General features: G+C 38.6%; 1 protein-coding gene across 7 annotated transcripts in view; it reads right to left on the bottom strand.

Annotated features, from left to right (window-relative positions):
- The window catches only part of CCDC141 (coiled-coil domain containing 141), a 224136-nt gene that overhangs the window by 45912 nt on the left and 157839 nt on the right, over positions 1–20385 (bottom strand). For all 7 annotated transcript variants that reach the window (XM_043894547.1, XM_043894545.1, XM_043894543.1 and 4 more), the window contains 4 exons: positions 15501–15642; positions 13317–13436; positions 10855–11046; positions 5347–5526 (listed from right to left, as the gene is read on the bottom strand). In XM_043894547.1, the coding sequence (XP_043750482.1) occupies positions 5347–5526; positions 10855–11046; positions 13317–13436; positions 15501–15642 (634 nt within the window). The remainder of the gene's footprint in view (positions 1–5346; positions 5527–10854; positions 11047–13316; positions 13437–15500; positions 15643–20385) is intronic.

Below are 20385 nucleotides of genomic sequence, written 5' to 3'. Positions count from 1 at the left end.
TTTTCTTTTTGTACTATCCTATTGTATACACTACAATTATTTTAACTTTTCCTTGTGAGAAGTTCCTCAAGTTATCAGATCTGAAATGTGCATCTATACAGTTGTTCTTTGGTATTCATGGGGGCAGGATAGGAGGAGGGTACTGGTTCCAGGACTTGCCCTAGACATCAAAACCAGTGAATGCTCAAGTCTCATGGTTGGCTTTCCATACCTGCAGGTTTCAACCAACTCTGGATAGCGTTCTGGTTGATCCAAAGTTGGTTGAATCCAGGAATGTGGAAGCCCTGAACATGGAGGGCCAACTGTATCTCTATATTTGTATCTCTATACCCTGGTGGCTCAGCAGTAAAGAATCTGCCTGCAATGCAGGAGATGCAGGAGACACAGTTCGATCCCTGGGTCAGGAAGATTCCCCTGGAGGAGGAAATGGCAACTCACCCAGTATCCTTGTGGGAACAATCTCATGGACAGAGGAGTCTTGTGGGCTACCGGCCATGGGATCGCAGAGAGTCAGACATAGCTGAGCACACACACACACACACACACACACACAGTATACCAGAAGCACAATATCTAAGTTCCAAGACTTCTCTTCCCAGCTTTAATATATTCTGGCTATCTGATTTAAAATCCTTTAAACAACGGTTTTAAATAATGGGAAATTCAATTAGAGGGAAAAGTATAAGAGAGACAAGGAGTAAAACCATGTACTTTTTTAATGTCCAAACATCAAAAAAGGCAGAAGAATATTTGTTTAGCAAGATAAAAATCTGCTTTGATGGCCAACTCTTCTCAGGAAATCCTTGAATTTCTAAGGAGCAACTGTACATCAATTTCTATAATGGCAATGAGAGCTGGGTATCTAAAAGTCAAAAGACTTTTTAGATTATAGTCAGAAGATAGTGTCATGAATATGTAATAAGACATTTTAAATAATAGGTAGGCCATCTTATTTTAAAATTATTTTAAATGACATTAATATTGCATAATTATATTAATGTAGACATTATAAAGTGTCATTTAATTGCAAAAAAAGCCTGCAGGTGCTAAATGTGATTTCTTCAATGAATTTGGGAATCTAGTAATAAAATGATGTATTCTATAACTATGATGAACAAGACACATATTATGAAAGATATTAGCCACAGTATTACCTAAAGTAAATCATATTTTTATCTATGCTATAAATAAAGATAGGGTATCTTTAACATATTATTAAGAAACTATTAATAAAAATGTTACATAATACATGATCTAATGGAAAATTGGAATGTGTAGCATGTCAATGACAACTATAATCTGAAGAGTGTACACTCTGAATGAGGCCCAGAAAAAAGAGCGCTATGATAGGATTTGTTGATGCCTAGCTACCAGGATTCAAGAAAAGTGCTTATGCATTTGGCAAGTATAAGTACTGTGGCCACTCAGAAAGATTAAATGCTTTGTCTAGTTAGTAAACACTAACTACTCATTCCATATACTTCTGTATAAGGTCACTGAAAAATCTGGCATCATGTGGTCTAAATAGGGCACTAGATATTCCATTCTCCATGTAGATTCACACACAATGAGTGGTCTCCTGACATCTTGCTTTTCAGATATCTTGATAACTGGCAGACAGTACTCCAGGTAACATTCTTTATTTGCCACTATAAATTACTAAACTGGTACTTTCATCAAGATGTCTACCAGATTTCTACCCTAAATTAGTTTCTCTCATTGTGATGATATTTAGATGAATTGAAAATTTTTTTCATTTCAAGCTTGAAAAATCTGAGCCTTGGCAACAATCAAGAGTAGAGCAGACAGCAGAAAGTGCCAGCTGGCCTTCTTCCTTCCTAACCACCAAACTGGTTACCACATTTCAGCACTAATGTTTGTTTAAAAGCCTAATGGTCCAAAAGATATGAAGAGAATAAAAATTGTGTTATACTTGCTTTACCAACAATTTTCTATCTCAGAATGCCACTGAACTAATAAAATTAAGAATTATGTAGACCTTAATTCTTATCAGTAAGGGGAAATTTATCATATGATAGTGGTAAGGACCTTGAGTTAAAGTGACCATGTTTATAATGTCAAGATAAAAGGCCACCAAGTTATGTAGTAAAATAAACACTATTTCTGAAAACTCTGAATGGACCTTTGACTATCAGAGAACCTAAGTTTAGACATAGATATAAAATAAAATTTTGAATGGATTCCTACTGCAGATCTTAAATGAAAATCTGGCCATATGATCTTAAACATTCTGAATAAGGAAAAAAGGACTTCTGTTTCTGAGTAGGATGGAGTAGCCAGGGGCAGAGCAGTGCTTCTACCTAGAACAACTAGAAAAGCTGGAATAAAGGCAGAAGGCATCTATGTAAAGATCAAAAGAATTAAAGAGGCCAAGACTCCAGGGAAGGATGAATCTGAGAGTTGTGAGCTCACCTGCAGCCGGGGGCTTTTCCCAATTCTGTGCACTGAGAGTAAAGCTGATCATGAAGATTTACTGGGGAACAGAGAAACCAGTAGAGCTTTTGACAGACACTGGTGGAGGTGGGGGGGTTCAAGCACACAGCTGATCTTTATCTCAGAACATTGACAAGATACCAGGGCTGAACAGGGCAGGGCAGTAGATTAGAAAACCCAAGCAGATGCTTCTGAAAAGCAGAGTGGAGGTTTTTAGCAGCCTCCCAAGACTCCTCCAGCTAGAAACCTGCCAGGCAGACAGAACTCAGAATGTACCAAGCTCCAACTTGAAAACAGCGAGAGCCCAAGGTCATCAGAATAGATGGAGCCTTGACAGAACTATAGTCCAGACTCAACTTCACCAGCTCCTGGTTGGCTGAAGTGATCTTCCGCCAATACTTACCTAGGGAAAAAACATAACACCATCTGGAATCACAATTTTTTATACATATTCACTCATCATCCCAAGACAGGATGACACAGCTAGAAACCAAGAGAAAAAGTAGACAATAGAAACAATTCCAGATCCAGATGTTAGACTTAGCTGACAAACACTTTAAAATATCCATAATTAATATGGTCATGAAAGCATAGGAAAGATGGAGAAAGAGAGGATACAAAAGAAATTTCTTCTGGCAATATAATGTAGTAAAGAAAGAACCAACTAGAAATTCCAGAACTGAAAAATATAATTTCTCAAAAGGAAGACAGTACAAAAAAGGCTAGACCAAGAAAAGTGCAGTTTGCAAATATGTAAATTCCTTTTAAGTGCAAATTAGAGAGGTATACAGTGAAGAGATACACATAACAATATACTAAAAAAAAGTAAAAATCTTAAAGATAGATATAGATAGATAATATACGTTCTAAATCTTCCAAGTAAATAATAATATTGTTCATAGTAAAGCACAAATATAAGAACATAGGTAAAATACTCAACAGGTCTTCACTGATGCTTAAGGATAGTGTTAGATGAATTAGAATTATTTACTGCATATTTTGTTTCCATACAGATTTAAGAAGAATGGTCTTTAAACAACAAAGTTTGAAACAATTAAGATAAAGAAGAAATTGTAGCTCAAAGTAGATGAGAATAGTTAGAGACTGTTTCAAATGAATTTGGGCTCCAGATTGAGATTCATCACATGTCAGAGTTCTGAGAAAACTGCAGATGTCAGCCATCTCTGCAAATCTACAGAAAATGGGAGAAGGGCCAGAAAATTAGAGAAAGAAAAATGCCCTGATTTTCAGATGGGGGAAAGGCTGGACTATGTGATTTACTGATCAATAAGCTTCATACTGAAAACCAGGGCAATAAAATCATTACTGATCAAGCAGATTGTGAGTACTTTGGAAAAAACCCTTAGATCACCAGGAGTCAACCTAGTTTTTTGCCAAATTATATTACACAATTGATAGGATACTAGGTAGATAGACCTTCCTTTCAGCAGCAACTTCCAATAGAGACTTGAGGAGAAGGTTGTGAAATGCTGGTTAAAATAAAGTACTATGAGGAGTGTCAATGATAGTTTCAAAGACTGGTTTGTCAGCTGATTGCTTAATGGAATGGAGTATCAACCTGTCCCTCAGACACTTTTTATTAAAGATCTAATTGCAGCCATGGGAGGCTTACTTATTAAAATATGAAATTAAGCCCAGGAGAGACGGCTAATGTAGTAGATAGCAGGCACAAAATTAGTTTAACAAGATGCAATCATGAGTTAAAACTAACAAAGTGATACAAAGTAGGAATAAATATAAAAGCTCACATTTGTATGTAACAGATAAATAGGCGACAAGGATATAAAATGGGAGAGACCCATCTTGGCAGGAATTGCAATAAAAATGTAATACAATTACAGTTTTCTTCCATCACAAGCTTAAATATGAACCAATAAAGTAAAATTATTGCTAAAAGCACTATTATAATCTTAGTTCTTATCAGTAAAGAATGATATCCAGTTTGTGTTAAAGTGGTACTGTACTTTTTGTTTACATTTTATGAATGATTTTGATAAGTCACGGACCATTCTGAGAGGAAGGATTAGGATGAAGAAAGAAATAAAGCTACCTCTTAAATGATACAAAGTATTTATATCTAGTTAGCTGGAAAAGACTCAAATTAGACTTTGCAACTGTTTTCCAGGTTTGAAAATTTTTGAGTGTAAGAGGGATGAAATATGAATATATTTTTCTTCCCTGTGGATCTATAGAGGGTTAGAATCAGATATGAAGAGAGATTCAACTTAACATTAAAAAAAAAAGAAACAAACCTTTCTAGAAGTTGGAATTTTCTAACAATAAAACAAACAGTTTAATAGGAAGACACTTGAGGTATTGAAGGAGAGGTGGATTAACCATCTTTTAAGAATAAAGAGTTCTATAGTGAATGGGCCTGAAGTTGATATAAGTATTCTAGTATACTTTACAGACCTAACTTAACAGCTAAAATTAGGGTACATTTCGAAGTACAATGGGGCTTAACTATGAAAATCTGGTATTATAAGAAATTCTTCAAAATGAAGATTCATCCTAGATGTTATCTTCAGCCTCTGGAAATCTTGTAAGAATCTTTTTGCATGCTCTCAACATAACTCAGAACTTTGGGGTGAACCTCTGAGGACTCTGTGTAATAATAATAATGTTGCATTCAGATTATTGTCATTCTTTCTTCTTAACAGATATAATAGCCTTCATATGATAAACTCACAAGGGGTCTAGGACCAAAGAAGCTCAAAAATGCTGGGCTTCAGGACTGTTCGCAGGTGATTGAAGCTAAAAAGAACTTCTTAAACCAGTCTGGCTGAATGACAGCTGAAATTTTGAATTTATGAACTTGACTTTGACAAGTAATCCTTGAAGAAGGTGTGACTCATTTAATGTCATTCTTACCATATTTATTAAATTAAGGAACTCGAGCCCAAGGTCGTGCGTTAAAAAACTCCTCTTTAAAAATAGCTGCCACTGCTTCTCCACTGAGTCAGACCAATGCTTGGCTTCAGCACCGCCCTCTTCCTTTCGTAGGATATCAGTTTGGTAAAACTCTTTTAGGCCCTGACATTGCTTCTCTACCTGAAAAAAAGAGAGAGAATATAAATGAAAGTTAAGAACACTTAAAAACATTTTTAAAGGGAAAAATACTAGATTCCAGTGAAAGCCTCTATAAAAATTTACTTGGAACCTACATTTCAGAATTCTTTAAATAATTATTAAATACTGTCAACTTACTGAAAAGACACAAATCTATTTAGGTTGTTGAAAGACCAGACTGACTACCACTGGGTGGTAAATTGAGCTGACAAGTTTATTATTCGGGAGACCTAGTTACTGTAGCCAAAATCATATTTATGTACTGTACATGTGTATGCTTTGCAACTGGGGACAATTTATGTCAAAGACCAATGTGGTTTCATTTTAGAGCTGAGTTTTATAATTCAGAAGAAAGGTAAACATATAAAATCAAGGATTACAAATCAAAAGGAAATGTAAATCAGTGAAAAATTATTCATAATCAGTAAATCACGACTTGCTTCTTCTCAGTGATAAGCCAGAACAAAAGAGTACTAATAATTATGAATTTTCTATACATGTATTAATATTAAACTGTCTCCATGAGAAAATGTTATTGAGGTTACTTCATCTCCCTAGAATTATATTTTCTCATTGGCTAACCAATGTAAGCAGTGCTAGATTATTTTAAATCAGTCTCTTTGGACAGAATTTATATAAAGTCAAAGGTGCCTGTAGAACTATAGATTAACAAGAAACTGGGTATTATAGAAGTAGTAGAAAAATTTTGACACAATTTTTTAAGCATTTTGAATAATACTTAATAGCCAATGGGCTTCCCTGGCGGCTCAGATAGTAAAGAATCTGCCTGCAATGCAGGAGACCTGGGTTTGATCCCTGGGATGGGAAGATCTCCTGGAGAAGGGTATAGCTACCCATTCCAGTATTCTGGCCTGGAGAATTCTATGGACGGAGGAGCCTAGTGGGCTACAGTCAATAGGATTGCAAAGAGTCTAACATGACTGAGCAACTTTCACTTTCTTTCAGTTTAACAGCCAATAGGACAAGACTCAAAGAGTTCATAACTACTGAAAGCCATCTGAAGAAGTTAAGAAATTTCAGGCAGTGGTTAGTCACTATATTTTAAAGATTTTAACATCGTTCCTAATTTGGTGAGCGCTGCAAAGGGCACTCACAGAAGTTCTCTCCTCTTTCCCCATATTCCATTTATTCATGCCTCTGTTTTGCTCTTGCTTATTTCCTCAGCCCAGAATGATCTTTTCTCAGTTTTCAACTCCTACTTATCCTTCATGAGATAGTTAAAAGGCTACCTCCTCCAGGGTTTCTCCTAAGATTTCATACTAAGAACTAAGCATCTATCTCCTTGGGCTTCCAGAGATAATTCTGGGAGAAAGTGAACCATAAGAAAATTATTATAACACGAAGACAAGTATGCACACAATGTTCTGGGCACGCTGAGGAGGGATCACCAACTCTATCTAAAGAAACTGGGAAGCACAATGGAAGTAACGCTTGATCTGCGTCTTTTAGAATTGTCCAGGGTGACACGGAGCAGGAGAAGGGGGCTCCAGATGGAAGGAATAATGAGTGTGAAGGCACAAGTGTGAAACACGGGCTGGTTAAGAGCGGGATAAACGATCTTGGTGTGGGTGAAGTCCAGATAGCACATGCTGAGTGTTAAGAAGCAAGCATGATCATTGGGTTGGGATAAAGCCAGCCAGCAGGTTTCAACACGTTTGGTACTCTACTCAACATGATGTGACACATTCTCGTTATCTTGAAACAACTGATAGCTCTCACAGTGACTCAGAATCAGCATGACAACCATCAGTACATCAGTGGCATTGTGCGCTACAGGCCGGGGTGCCAATCTGATGGGCTGTCAGTTATATGAAATTCTCAAAACCTAAACTTTAAGTCATCCTCCTTTCTTAACTGCTCAAAAAAAAACCTCCTTGAATGTAAGTAAGCATGATGTCATTACAGGAATTCCCTTGAATATGGACTAGTTTCTTTTAAGTGAATTAATAATCAGCTTTAATACATTATTTGAGAGTAAAAGTCATAATTTGGGTCACAAATTACATTTGTCATATTGCCTGAATTTTAGGAGGTAACATGATCAGATTTGCTTTAGAATGATCATTTTTTGAAAGGCATGAAGGGGAGAATTACAGAAGGCAGAGAGAACAGGCAGATACAATTTCTTTAACCTCAGCAAGGATGATGAGGCCCTGCACTGAGGAGGTGATGGTACAAAGATGGGAATTCAGAAACCTCTTAGGTTGTCTCTAAAGACAGATATGGGATAGCATGGTCTTCAAAATATGGAAAAACAAAAGGGAGGAGACTGGGGATTAAACCTCAGCTCTGATGTTTACTATCTGTTTTGTCTAACTTCCTAGAACTTCAGTTTCTCTCATTTGTAAAGTGAGGATAATAGTGAATACATATAGGGATATTATAAGGATGAAACAAAATCAGGAATTGATACAAAATAAGTGCTCATTAACAGAGGGATTAGAACAGACTTTGAACTTCTACACAGGACTTCTGAAAGATGATGGGGTCATTCATCCAATGCCAAAATAAAGGAGGAAACACGTTTGAAGAAAAGATAACCAGTTGTGTTTTGGTGAGTTTTAAGGAGGTTACAGAATACCAGTAGGTAGGTAGTATAATTGGAAGCTGAAAATATTGGCCTGGAGCTCAAAAGAGTTGGGGCTGAAGAACCAATTGTGGGTTACTGATGCATTGAAAACCAAAGGTGTGTTGGTTGGGGGTGATTTTTGTAGGGAGAGTGTATAGAATGTACAAAGAGAGCGCAGGCAAGAACTCTTGTGACCCACCACACTTCAGGAATGGAGAACTGAATCAGGAAAAGGAAGTAACAGATAAAGAAGCAAACAGGATGATTGCCCCAGTTACGTGAAATATCCAAATAAGGCAAATCTATAAGGACAGAAAGCAGATTGGTGCTTGCCTGAGGCTGGGGGATGGGCAACCAGGACTGACAAAAAGTATCCATAGGCTCTTTTTGGGGTGGTGGAAACATACCAAAACTGGACTGCACTGATGTTTGCACAATTTTATGAATAAACAGTAAAAATCACTACATCCTAAAATAGGCAAATTTTATGGTATGTAAATCATACCTCAATAAATCTGTTTTTCTTTATAAAGTCAAAGGAGGTAAGTATGAGTAACTGGGTTAAACAAATATGGCAGAGAGATTAAGTGGAATAAAGACTGAAAAGACACCATTTCATCTGTCAACTAGCAAGTAACAAGCTCATAAGAGTGTTTTCAATGGAGTGAAGAGTTGGTAAAAGGCAAGACTGAAACAAGGATAAACTGAGTGGCAGTGGGATGAGGATTGCAGAGGATCAACAAGAAGAGGAAAGAAGCGTCATCTTCCCATCCCCAGAGTCCAGATGTGAAAGGAAAGAAAACGATAGAGTGGCAGCCTTAGTGAGGGCAAGACTATCTTGGGGAGACCGGTAGATGAAAACGAAGGAAGAAATATAAGAAGCAAATTTTCAAAATTCAAGAATGGATGCTGAAGCTACATTCTGAAGGATTCAGGAGCAGACAAGGAGGTAATGATGGCTGGTTTTGAGGGGACATACACGGAAACCCCACTTTGTTGGTGACAGTGGAGGAAGGATGAAAATGTCAGTGGGTTTGGAAGCTGATAGAAGACAGGGCAATTTGGCTCAATGGACTCATTTTTTTTTTCAGTCACATACAAGGTAAGGGTGCAGATTTAGGAACAGAAACTGTGGTAAGAAGTTTGAGAATCGCTACTAAATGGGCAGCAACTAGAGAGCATATGGTGGGGAGGGGGGTGCTCAGGTGAGGAAAAGACCCTTGAATTTGTAACAGCACCAATTAGCACAATTGTATGATTTCCACAGGAGTGTCTGGGAGTTTGGAAAGAGAAGCAGAGTAAACAGTGTTGGATTGATCTAGAATTGTGAAGTGGCAGAGTGAGGGTGGAAGCCAGGGAAGTGAGGGTATGGGGAGTGTAATGGAACTGAATAAGCTGGCGAGGAGAGAAGGAAAGCCCATGGGAGGAGGAGGCTGGACAGACTGAAAGCTCTGCCAGAGGAGGACAGGAGCCTCTGCCAGGTGAGCTAACAGAGCGAAAGCTGGGCAGATGAGAGGACAGGAGGTCCTTCTGTGGAAGTGCTATCTGTAAAGCTGAGGTGTCAGCCCTGATCACCAAGTCCCTGGTCCCAGAGGCCAGAGTGGCCAGTGGAAGTAAGCGCTGAGCTAGAAACTAAGAAGGCACATTTTTGGCAATGAAGATGCAGAGCAAGTACTTCTTTGTACCTTCTCCACCATGTCAAGTTTGGAGAAAATGTTCATCAACAGAACAACCTGTCAGTTGGAGTACTTCTGCCAAACCCTGACAGTTCAAGGTTAAGAAAAATTTAAAAAAAATTAAAATCCAGGATAAAGAAAGATGTGGAAAAGGAGACAGCAGTTCCCTGAGATTTCCAAGGCCTGGGCACGGCCTTCCTTCAGCTGGTGAGAACTCAGACTACTGTAGAAACGAGAGTAGATAGAGGCGAAGAGGGCAGATGGGATCATGGTGGTGCGAGGTGAGGATGAGTGTGGTGAGAGGACTGGAGGAGAAGGCTACTTGATTTTGGTGACTTTACCCCTGAGTAGATTTTGCAGAGCTCTACCTGCACCCTTCTCCCTGAGAGGAGAATGCACATGGGTGCTCCCCTGGTGGCCCAGGGACAAAGAATCTGCCTGCCAACCAAAAGACGTGGGTTTGATCCCTGTGTCGGGAAGATTCCCCGGGGGAGGAAATGGAAACCCGGTCCAGTACTCTTGACTGGGGAAATCCCATGGACAGAGGAACCTGGCGGACTGCAGTCCATGGGGTCACAAAGAGTTGGACGCAACTGAGCAATTGAGCATGGGTGGACTGGGACCAGAGTTAAGAGGGGGGACTCCAGCACGTTTCCATTACTGATGTCACCTTCGAGAAGCTGGGACCTTTGAGAGACAGAATGCTAGTCTACCAGAGGGAATTTTACAGATTGTTTAGTACAAACCAGTCAAAATAATGCTTCCTAAGAAGCTCTCAGAGGAAACTTATTAAGAAGCATTAAACAAGACAGATCTGAGACCAGACTCAACAGACCATAATTTCCAATTCATTGTACTTTAAATAAATCACACATATTGCTTAGGTATTTTGAAGAGACTTACTTTAAAATAGAAAATGACTGATTTTTAAATAATTTTGTTTTATGTTTAGATTATTATAAATTATTGCAGCCCATAGTAAAAAGTGTTTCAACACAGCCTCTTTGTCATGCTGCCAAAGAGGTCAGTCCATAGGTACTGTACCTCCTCCGATGACTTCAGAAATGCCACGTAAGTTTGCAGGACTTGTGACCTGGAGTTGATGCTTTGGCCAAGTATGTTTAATTCTTCCTCTAGCCATTTAGCTTTAGAAGAAAGTGATGCCAATTCATCAAGTTCAAAATCATGTTTCTCTGTCAAGAGTTTTGCAGCTGCTTCTAATTCATGTGACGTCTCCTGCGAAAGCCGGGCGCAGGCGGTCAGCAGTTGACAGGGGAATCGTGAACACTCACATTCCATTACCTTTGGTTCAGCCATCTATTACAATTATTAATTGAACTTGTACCCAAACTCTCCTCAATAAAAAAGGAATATATTTCAAAATTCAAGAAAAGGCACCACTACACAAAAACCATCTCAAATTACTCTTTCAGTCTATTAGCTATACTTCTTATTTAGAACATTCTTTTTTTGTGTGTGTAGAGATAGAAGGAAGTTTGTTTAGTGTGAAAGGTTATAAAACAGACATGTTTAAAATAATTAAAATAATTATACATGATAATTGCTTTATGAAATTTACCAACAGCTCTAGAAAGTACTTAAATTAATTTTATTATATGAGATGATAAGTTTATAGACATTGTTTACTCATTTTTTAATTAAAAAAAATTCCATATTAATTATTCAGTCTCCTTAAAATTTCCATTTATAAGAGTTTTTTAAAAATTAATTTATTTATTTTAATTGGAGGCTAATTACTTTATAATATTGTAGTGGCTTTGCCATACACTGACATGCATCAGTCATGAGTGTACATGTGTCCCCCATCCTGAACCCCCTCCCACTTTCCTCCCCATCCCATCCCTCAGGGTTATTCCAGTGCACCGGCCCTGAGCACCCTTCTCATGCATTGAACCTGGACTGGCGATCTGTTTCACATATGCTAATATACATGTTTCACTGCTGTTCTCTCACATCATCCCACTTGCCTTCTCCCACAGAGTCCAAAAGTCTGTTCTTTACATCTGTGTCTCTTTTGCTGTCTCACATATAGGGTCATCGTTACCACGTTTCTAAATTCCATATATATGCGTGTAGGCAATACGGTACAGATGAGGTCTGAAAAACCTAAAGAGTCAGTAAAGTTGACTTGCCTAGGGTGGCTCTCGTATATTTTCTCTTGAGTGTAATTTCTGGCACATGAAATTTAACCACTGATTCAATGGATGGGTAGGTAAGCACTACATACATGATTGCCACAGACAGAGCCATGTTGTGAGACCAGGCTAGGATTCAAGCAAACATGAAAGACAAGCTACACCCTCATTTACAACAAGCAGGGGCTGCTCTTGCGCTTGCATTTCATACACTTCCCAAATACTCCACTAACCGAAGGTAACTTTAATTTACAAGCGCTGCTCCCACAGAATACTCTGGGAAAAAGGAAACGGAGGAGTTTCTCCCCATGAAATGTCCTCCTTTTCTCTCAAATTTTTAAAATAAAAAAATGAAATTGACTTCAGGCATGTATTTCATTTTAGACGTTTTAGATAATGAATTTTAAAAGTTTTTTTTTTTTTTTAAATAATGAATTAAAAGCAGCCCCTTAAATATTGGTTCATCTGTGAGTTTCAGGTGGGGATGCTATTTGTGAAGGAGACTCTTGGATAAAATAGGAGATTGGGATTGATGTATACACTTTTATATACACTACCATATATAAAAGAGATAATCAACAAGGACCTATGTATACACAGGGAACGCTACTCAATATTCTGTAATAACCTATATGAGAAAAGAATCTGAAAAAGAATGTGAACATACACACACATATGTATAGCACTTTGCTGTATAGCAAAAACTAACACAAAATTGTAAATCAATAATACCCCAACATAAAATAAAAATTAAATTAAAAAAAAAAGAAATGATGGAATAGTGAGGCCATTTTCCTGCAGACATGGGTACTTGCTCCACCTTCCTAACAGGTCCCAGCAGGTGGGGACTTTGTGTGAACCCAAGTGCCATGCAAAAGGGGTGAAAGGGTGCTAGAGAAAATTCCAGATAGAAGAGGGGGCATCTTCTGTCTCTAAACATTGGGTGTGCAAACAAGATTTTTTTTTTTACCTCCTGGAATCTACATTAGTGCATGCTGCTTTTGGTAATTTTCTTTTGCAATTTACTCTACCAGAAAATCACAAATAGCCTTAGAGAAGCACAATCCCTGCCTCCTCTGGAACCCCCAGAAGAAGCTGCAAGGAAAGAGGGCCAAATGAGTGTCTAATACCAGCCCATAATGCTGAGATTCTATGAGCTCAAACACCCTAAGAAATGCACATATAAGTAATTTAGATGCACTTACTAGTAGGAGTTTTTAAGTCATTATTTGCCATAATACTAATTTAGAATTGCAGACCTTAAGGGAGCTAGGATTAAGTTTTATAGCTACTGAAAAGAAATTATATTTACAAAATCATAACTATAATAATAACTCTCATTTTATTTACCTTAGCTTGTTTATCTAGTTCCAGATATTTGCTCAAAATCTTCTCTGATTCAGAAAGGCTGGAACCGATATCCATTGCATTGAAAAGTACTGTGCTGATTTTCTGAATGGACATTTCAACCTTCAGAAATAAAGAATATATTGCAGCCTTAGCAATAAATATTGGCATATATGCATGCATACGTGTAGGAAAGATAGATATTGCTCTCTACTTTCCCATTACACTTTAATATATATCAATTTAACCTAAAAATAGTCTAAAATATTTCAGAATTTTATATTTAATAATGCTGCTCTTCATATGAGGTAGTATTACTGACCCACCAAGAAAGGATACACATTTATAGATATTTCTCTTATTAATAGCAATGAGATATCAGCAACAATACACATTCTCTAAAAATTTATTGTCTATATTACCTAGAAAGGATAATGCACTTGTCAACACATCAACAGAGATGAACTTTTCTGGTTCACTAAATCACAATCATGCATTATATGCTGAATGGAGCCCAATTTACAGGTACATTTTGAAGCAGAGGTTCAGCACAAGTATTATATCACTCTATGGATTACTTTATTTAGGGCTGAGGGCCTCCAGGGCAGCACCACTTGCTATATATGTGATAAGAAAACACAGGAGCATGCTCAGGAGACTTAATTGATGAATGTGGGCGACTTCAATACACAAGGATAAATGAATATAGTGACCTGTAAAGGGTTCTATTCAATTCAAGTTACTGCCTTACTCTGACTAGAGTCCATACTTCCCAGAGTCAAATTGGCTCTGACTTCACAGTAGCAAGACAATTAACAATAGCCATTTGAGTTTCTACTGTTTTCTCCACCACTACCACATTAGCTTGAATCTCAGGCTCCAGGGAATGCAACACTACAGCTGCCGCCATATTTGTAATCTCCCTGGACCCGAGCATCAGAACAAGGCTCACATTCCCATCTCTGGATCAATAACAGGTGAGGAGGCAATATAGATAGAGACTTGATTATTTAATGACCTCTCCTGTGAAGTCTATTAATTCCATTTGTGTAAGTCAGATATGTAAGTCCATTGAGGCAAATGAAAAAAAAATAATCATTGAAAATTTGAGACCCAGCCTTTGCAACAGGGTTCATTAGCATTATTGTCACTGAGATACTACTAGGTTTTGCTATAATTCCATCCACAGATCAGTAATTTTTGTTTAGTCAAATAGTAGCTGCCTGGTTTCATTCCTTTTTGAAAATAGGAAATAAAATTCTTCAAACCATTGTATTCACTTTGGAGAAAGGATTTTACGTGTCTGGTTTTATTCAGAGTGGCCTTGGCACGTTGCACTGTCTTAGTTCAATAAATTATGATAATGGCAATTTATTCCTGGAACCTGTAAAAATCATCTTTTTTTTTTTTGGTATCAGCCTGCTGTTCTTTTTTAAAAAAGATTTATTTATTTGTTTTTGGCTGCACTGGGTCTTCACTGCTATGCGGGCTTTTCTCTAGCTGCCATGAGCGGGGGCTACTCTCTAGTTGCAGTGTGCAGGCTTCTCACTAAAGTGGCTTCTCTTGCTGTGGGGATGGGTTCCGGGCCACGTGGGCTCAGTAGTCGTGGCTCCTGGGCTCTAGAGCACAGGCTCAATAGTTGTGGTGCACAGGGCTTAGTTGCTCCGCGGCAGAAAGGATCTTCCCAGACCAGGGATTGAACCTGTGTCTCCTATACTGGCGGGTGGATTCTTTACCACTGAGCCACCAGGGAAGCATTATCCACTCTTCTTCTATTGCATGGTGCCATGTCAATCAAAGCATGCATATGCGAGCCATGCACAGAACCGTGTAAATCAAGGAGAACACAGTCCCAATTGTGCACCTGGTTCAATTAACACAGTTCAGACAGTTCTGTGCAAAGTGAGAACTGCCTTTGTGTAAACATGTTCAAGGCTGGGAGGCAGGAAGGATGATGCTTCTAGTTTTGGCAACCTAGGGCAGGGATGGTTGACGAGTAGTAGTGAATTACAACTTCGTTCTGTTTGAATATAACGCCTAACATGGGATGAAGGGAATCCTAAGGATGCCCTGTCCTCCCACCATGCCCACATGCTGTCATCACCATACCATCATCTGTCACCACCAGGTAAGGAGCCGCATCTAAATAGCATTACACCTTAAGGAGGACACACTTTATGAAATTACCTCTCTTAGGTGGCCCTCCACTGAGGCTGTTAATTGCTGTCTCTTAAGAGCAAATTCCTTGTGCGCTGAACACTGTTCAGTCAGATGTTCTACCCGTCTTCTGATGCAGCCCATGATCTCACGGACACCGGTCACCCGGGAGCTGAATGGAACAACCAGCTGTTAGTTCACTCCACCCTTAGAGAGAAGCCCCAGGAACAGGGAACACTGGAAGATGAGTCTTCTGTAAGTATGACATGATGGAAGTTATTAAGCTTCAGGCTTCAGGATAATAGGAGCTAAGGAGCTATAGTCCTGGTACAGAACAGAGCAAAACCAAATGATGTTCTTTTGTTTAAGCCAGTCCTGAGGGAAAAGATGAATTATGCGTTTTTGCAACCAGGTCTAATCTTCTTTCCTAAAGACTCACTTTTTAATATTTCTCTAAGATGTTTTGAGAGCCCTATGGCAAAAAGCACAGTATGTCTGCCAAGAGTTTTCCTGGGGGTTTATTTGAAAGCTTCATTTATCTAAAGATGATCTTTGAATAGAAATGTGTATCAGCCAATTAACAAAACACTGACGGATCCAATAGGGTAAAATATTCATGTGACATTAGGTCCTAGTTCTGAAGGATTATGAATACGCAAGGCTGCAATCATTAGGTGAACACCAAACCATCGCAAATAATAAGGAATCTGATGTACATGTTCATAAAAAGAAACCAAGCCTCATATTATAAGTTTGTACCTGTTAATTATACACAGGTATAATTTTCGCACAAGGGCTGGCCTTGGGAGAAAAAGTGGCGTGACAGTTCACAAACTGAAAATGCCTTTAAAACAGCAAACGAACTTTGAGTTGGACCCCCTTTGCTATGGTCTAAAGACACACCAGCAAGTTTCCAAAGCGTTTCCAACATAGGCTTACCAGCAATGCAAGACAGTGGAAGGACACAGCTGATGCAATGAGCACTTTCACGGCATTCAACCTATCGCTGAGACACAGCCTCTCCTAATGAGTAAGAAGCTGAAATCTTTAATTTCCCACCAGCCATCTCCTTCCAATACTCATAAAGATGAGCTGATAACTCTTACATTTAATTACCCAGAGCTTAAAAAGATCTTGGAACGAGATACAGAATTCAGTAGTTTTACCTCAAATAATTAATTTATGGCTTTGTAAAAATGAATTTAATTAGTAATGAAATGAGGGCAGGATCCCAAATGCCTGAGAGGGAAAGCGACTTCACAGGAATGACAATGAGGCTGCCAAAGAGTCGAGGGTTCATCAGGCAGCTCGAGAATCTTGTCGAAGGTACATGGGATTCAAGTGAGTCCTGTGGGACCCCCAAAGGCCCAGAGAAGCTTGATTTTGGAGAAATCCGATTCCTGACACATAGTGTTTCACAACATCAAAACTTGTTCCACATTTTAATAACTCAGAGACAGTAAAGAGTATAATCAAGAAATCAGGAGAGTTTAGGAAATAATTCTTCATATCCACGAATTTTGTAAAAGTAGTGTATTGGTAATAGTAATCATATTTTGACTACATTTTAGACTTCGTATGCTAAACAGGTAATTAACATCCCAATTGTCCTATATGTTATAGTTTTCTGTAAAACAGGCAAATTTGGAATGAGAAAGATAAAAAAGAAAAGGTGAGTAAGTATTGTGGAAAGAAGGTACAGAGAATACAGAAGGTAAAGCTTGTCAAAGTAAATGGGTAAGCATTTTCTAAAAATAATCCATTTATGGTGACAAGGCACCATTTTTAATGTTTTAAGTAATCTCTTCTAATTCTCATAGCTACCTGGTAATCTGGCTATAACTGTTATCTCTATTTTGCAGATGAGCAAAGTGAGGTACAGAAATGCTCAGCAATTTACCCAGGTCACATTTATTAAATGGCAAGGCTGGGATTTGAACCTATTCATCTAATCTGAGTCCACATTTTTTACCACCTCATTGTAATAATTTTTCTGGGTCCCTGACATACGATGGCGGGGAGGGGGCGGTATATTCTTCTAAAATTTCACTTTCCCTTGAACTGACTGTTGATGGAAGCAGGATAAGCCTGGCAGGCATGCTCTTTTGAAATTGGCAGTCTTCGCCAGATAATTCAATGTCTGTCGGTAGTTTGCAAAGTGACCACTAGAGGGGCCTGATATCTTATTCAGATTCACATCTTGAAGGTCCCTCTGGCACAGAGAATGGAAACAGGAAACAAAAGCAAATCAAGCATTTCTTCTGTAAAAATACTGCTTTTTAGCAACTCACAATTTTAATTTAGATGAATCATAACGAGCCAAATAGAATGTCTCTCTCTCTCTCTCTGTCTTTGGATGGATCATTCATTTTTATTTTTCAGTGACCTAGGAAATCATTCTCATTTAGTGGTGATTTATACCTTATCTTGTGTATCTATTGCATTATAAATTAAGGGAAAAGACAATATTCTTTTCATTCATTTATCCTCTGCAACCTTGAATACAAAGCCTTGTAAGAATTAAATCAATGCATATTTTCAAATTAAATAAAATACACTTTGATCAATATTTAAGGGAAGAGGAGACACAGATTTAAGGAACAAAAATATATGCACAGATAGTTACTGTATTAAAAATGTCACGAGTAACAGTTTCCAACAGTTTTTAAACAAGGGGACGTTGCCCTTTGCCTAGTTATAGAAGTTATAGGCTATCCAAAAACTGCCCAATTTCTTCTTTGATGGTTTAGGATTCATAGTTAGGCTCACTGATACTTCTCTCCTCTGTTTCAAGTCTTATAGGGACAGACTGAATTGCCTGTCCCGTGTGCATACCCTTCTCATTTGTGGCTTAGACCTCTTTCTTAGTGTAAGTTCTCAATCATTTTGCTCATGATAGCCAGCTCCTATTTTCTGCTGTGTTCTCAGCTAGGTCATCTCTGTCAAGTGAGGCATTAACCCCTTCCCTCTGAATGGAACCTTTATCTGTTACACTCCCAACCCCGCGTCTGTTTCCTCTCCTTTCCTCCTTGATGAAAACCTAATCTACAGATTATAACCACCCTATTCCACCATTTTCAGCTGGACACTTGAAAAATTGATGCCAGATATTTTCTTTTGAAGATTCCAGACATTTCTTTTGAACATTCCAAAACCTTTTAAAACATGTATTGCCTTTATATTGCCAATTTCCTCAGAGTCTGAAATGCAGATTGTTTGATCAAAGGAAAAATATGACCTCAAACTCTGCCAGCAACTCTTACATGAACTGAAAGTAAATTAATAGAATTCCATTAGCCACCCAGTATTACTTCACAGTAGTGTTAAACAGATGATGGGGCAAGAACTATGGGCGGACAATAGAAATTTGGTAGAATCAAGTTCCCCTGGCATTTTATTTTGACTCTGAGGACACACTGCTCATGTGCTGCCTGATGGGGTGGGAGAGAAGCAACCAGCGGACCTGCTTTCTAAGCCTAACAATCTGTGGCTCTGTAATTTACATTGGAAATACTGCTTGATCTTCAGGCACTCTATGAATAGATTAAATGTTTCCTGCCTGTAGTACGAACACGGGGTATACTGGATTATTCTTGATATCGATTTTGACTTCTTCAAGCATCACAGAGGCTCAGGAATGATAGACTGTGAAGGCTTCTTTAGACATTTGTTAGAAACTTCACCATGGAAGTATTTTCTCCCCTATTCATTAAGCCAGGAGAGGTGAGGGAAGGGGAAAGAAAAATTATTTTTCCCCCTAGAGAGCACAGACATATTGACTTCTGGCTCAAAAACAGACTGTTATATTTCCTATATGGAAGCAGTTGCCCTACACCTTTGCATTTGTTACAAACTGAGGCTGAGGAAAGGGAGTAAATCCCAATGCTAATACGTTTTAATGATTCTTTCCCAAGAGCAGCAAGTTGCTTTCAGACCTTTCATAAATTACTACTGGCAGTCCATCTGGATTAGGAGCTGAACCAGATGGTAAGCACTTGACAGCTTACTCTATCTCATCAGAAGGAATCAGTTGATCATATTTTTCTTATTGTCTATGGACAAGTTATACTTTGAAAATGGGAAAAAAATGATCTTCCTTATCTCTAGCTTGCTACTTCTCTTGACAGGAACGCTTCATGTTTAACATCTTTATTTTGCAGTAAACAACCACCTCTCTAGTTTTCATCCCTACTTTGAAAACATGACATTCCAACTGAGGAAGTGAAATGCATGTTTTCACAATAATTTTTTTTTTCTGACTTAAGTTGTACACATTTTGAATCACTGCCCACTACACGGACACCACACCCACACACATCTCTCATACACACAAGACAATAAAGAAACATAAGTAGTAAGTGGGGCTGAAGCTACAGGGTTCCTGGGTTCAGACCCATGCAGAGATGCTCACAAGTTTCATTCCTATGAAGACAGAGACCAAAGCATGCACTCTGTGAAGGGCAGAAATCAGTAAAAGCGATGGGGTTTTCCCTCCTTACAAAAGGAGACTGAAAATCACTGCAGCTAGCTGCTGTGGGAATCAGACAGAGCAGGGCAGTCAGGAAGCCCCCACGCCTCCCCAACCTGGTTTTCTGGCTGCACCTCTGAGAGCCACAGTATCTCCACGTGAGCTTGGGTGACCCTGATCAAACAGCAGAAGATAGCTTCTGGACTGGAGACCCTGTAGGTCCAGGTGGAAGTCAATGCAAAGCTGCTCAGGAGGAAAGAGAAAAGAGCAGAGAAGAAAGCAAGGACGATAAAGCTGAACAACAAACACTTTCCATCTAGAGGACAATCTACAATTTCAAAACACATGAGGAAAAGGAATCCCAAGGAAAAACACCCAACAATCAAAAGCTAAATGTACTCTGTCTGAAATGAAAACAAGTAGAGCAATCAGATGTTTCATTCCACC

Source organism: Cervus elaphus, chromosome 33 (genome assembly GCF_910594005.1).
Source record: "Cervus elaphus chromosome 33, mCerEla1.1, whole genome shotgun sequence".
Taxonomy (NCBI): domain Eukaryota; kingdom Metazoa; phylum Chordata; class Mammalia; order Artiodactyla; family Cervidae; genus Cervus; species Cervus elaphus.
The sequence above is the reverse complement of the archived record's forward strand: the minus strand, read 5'-3'. Positions and strand labels throughout refer to the sequence as shown.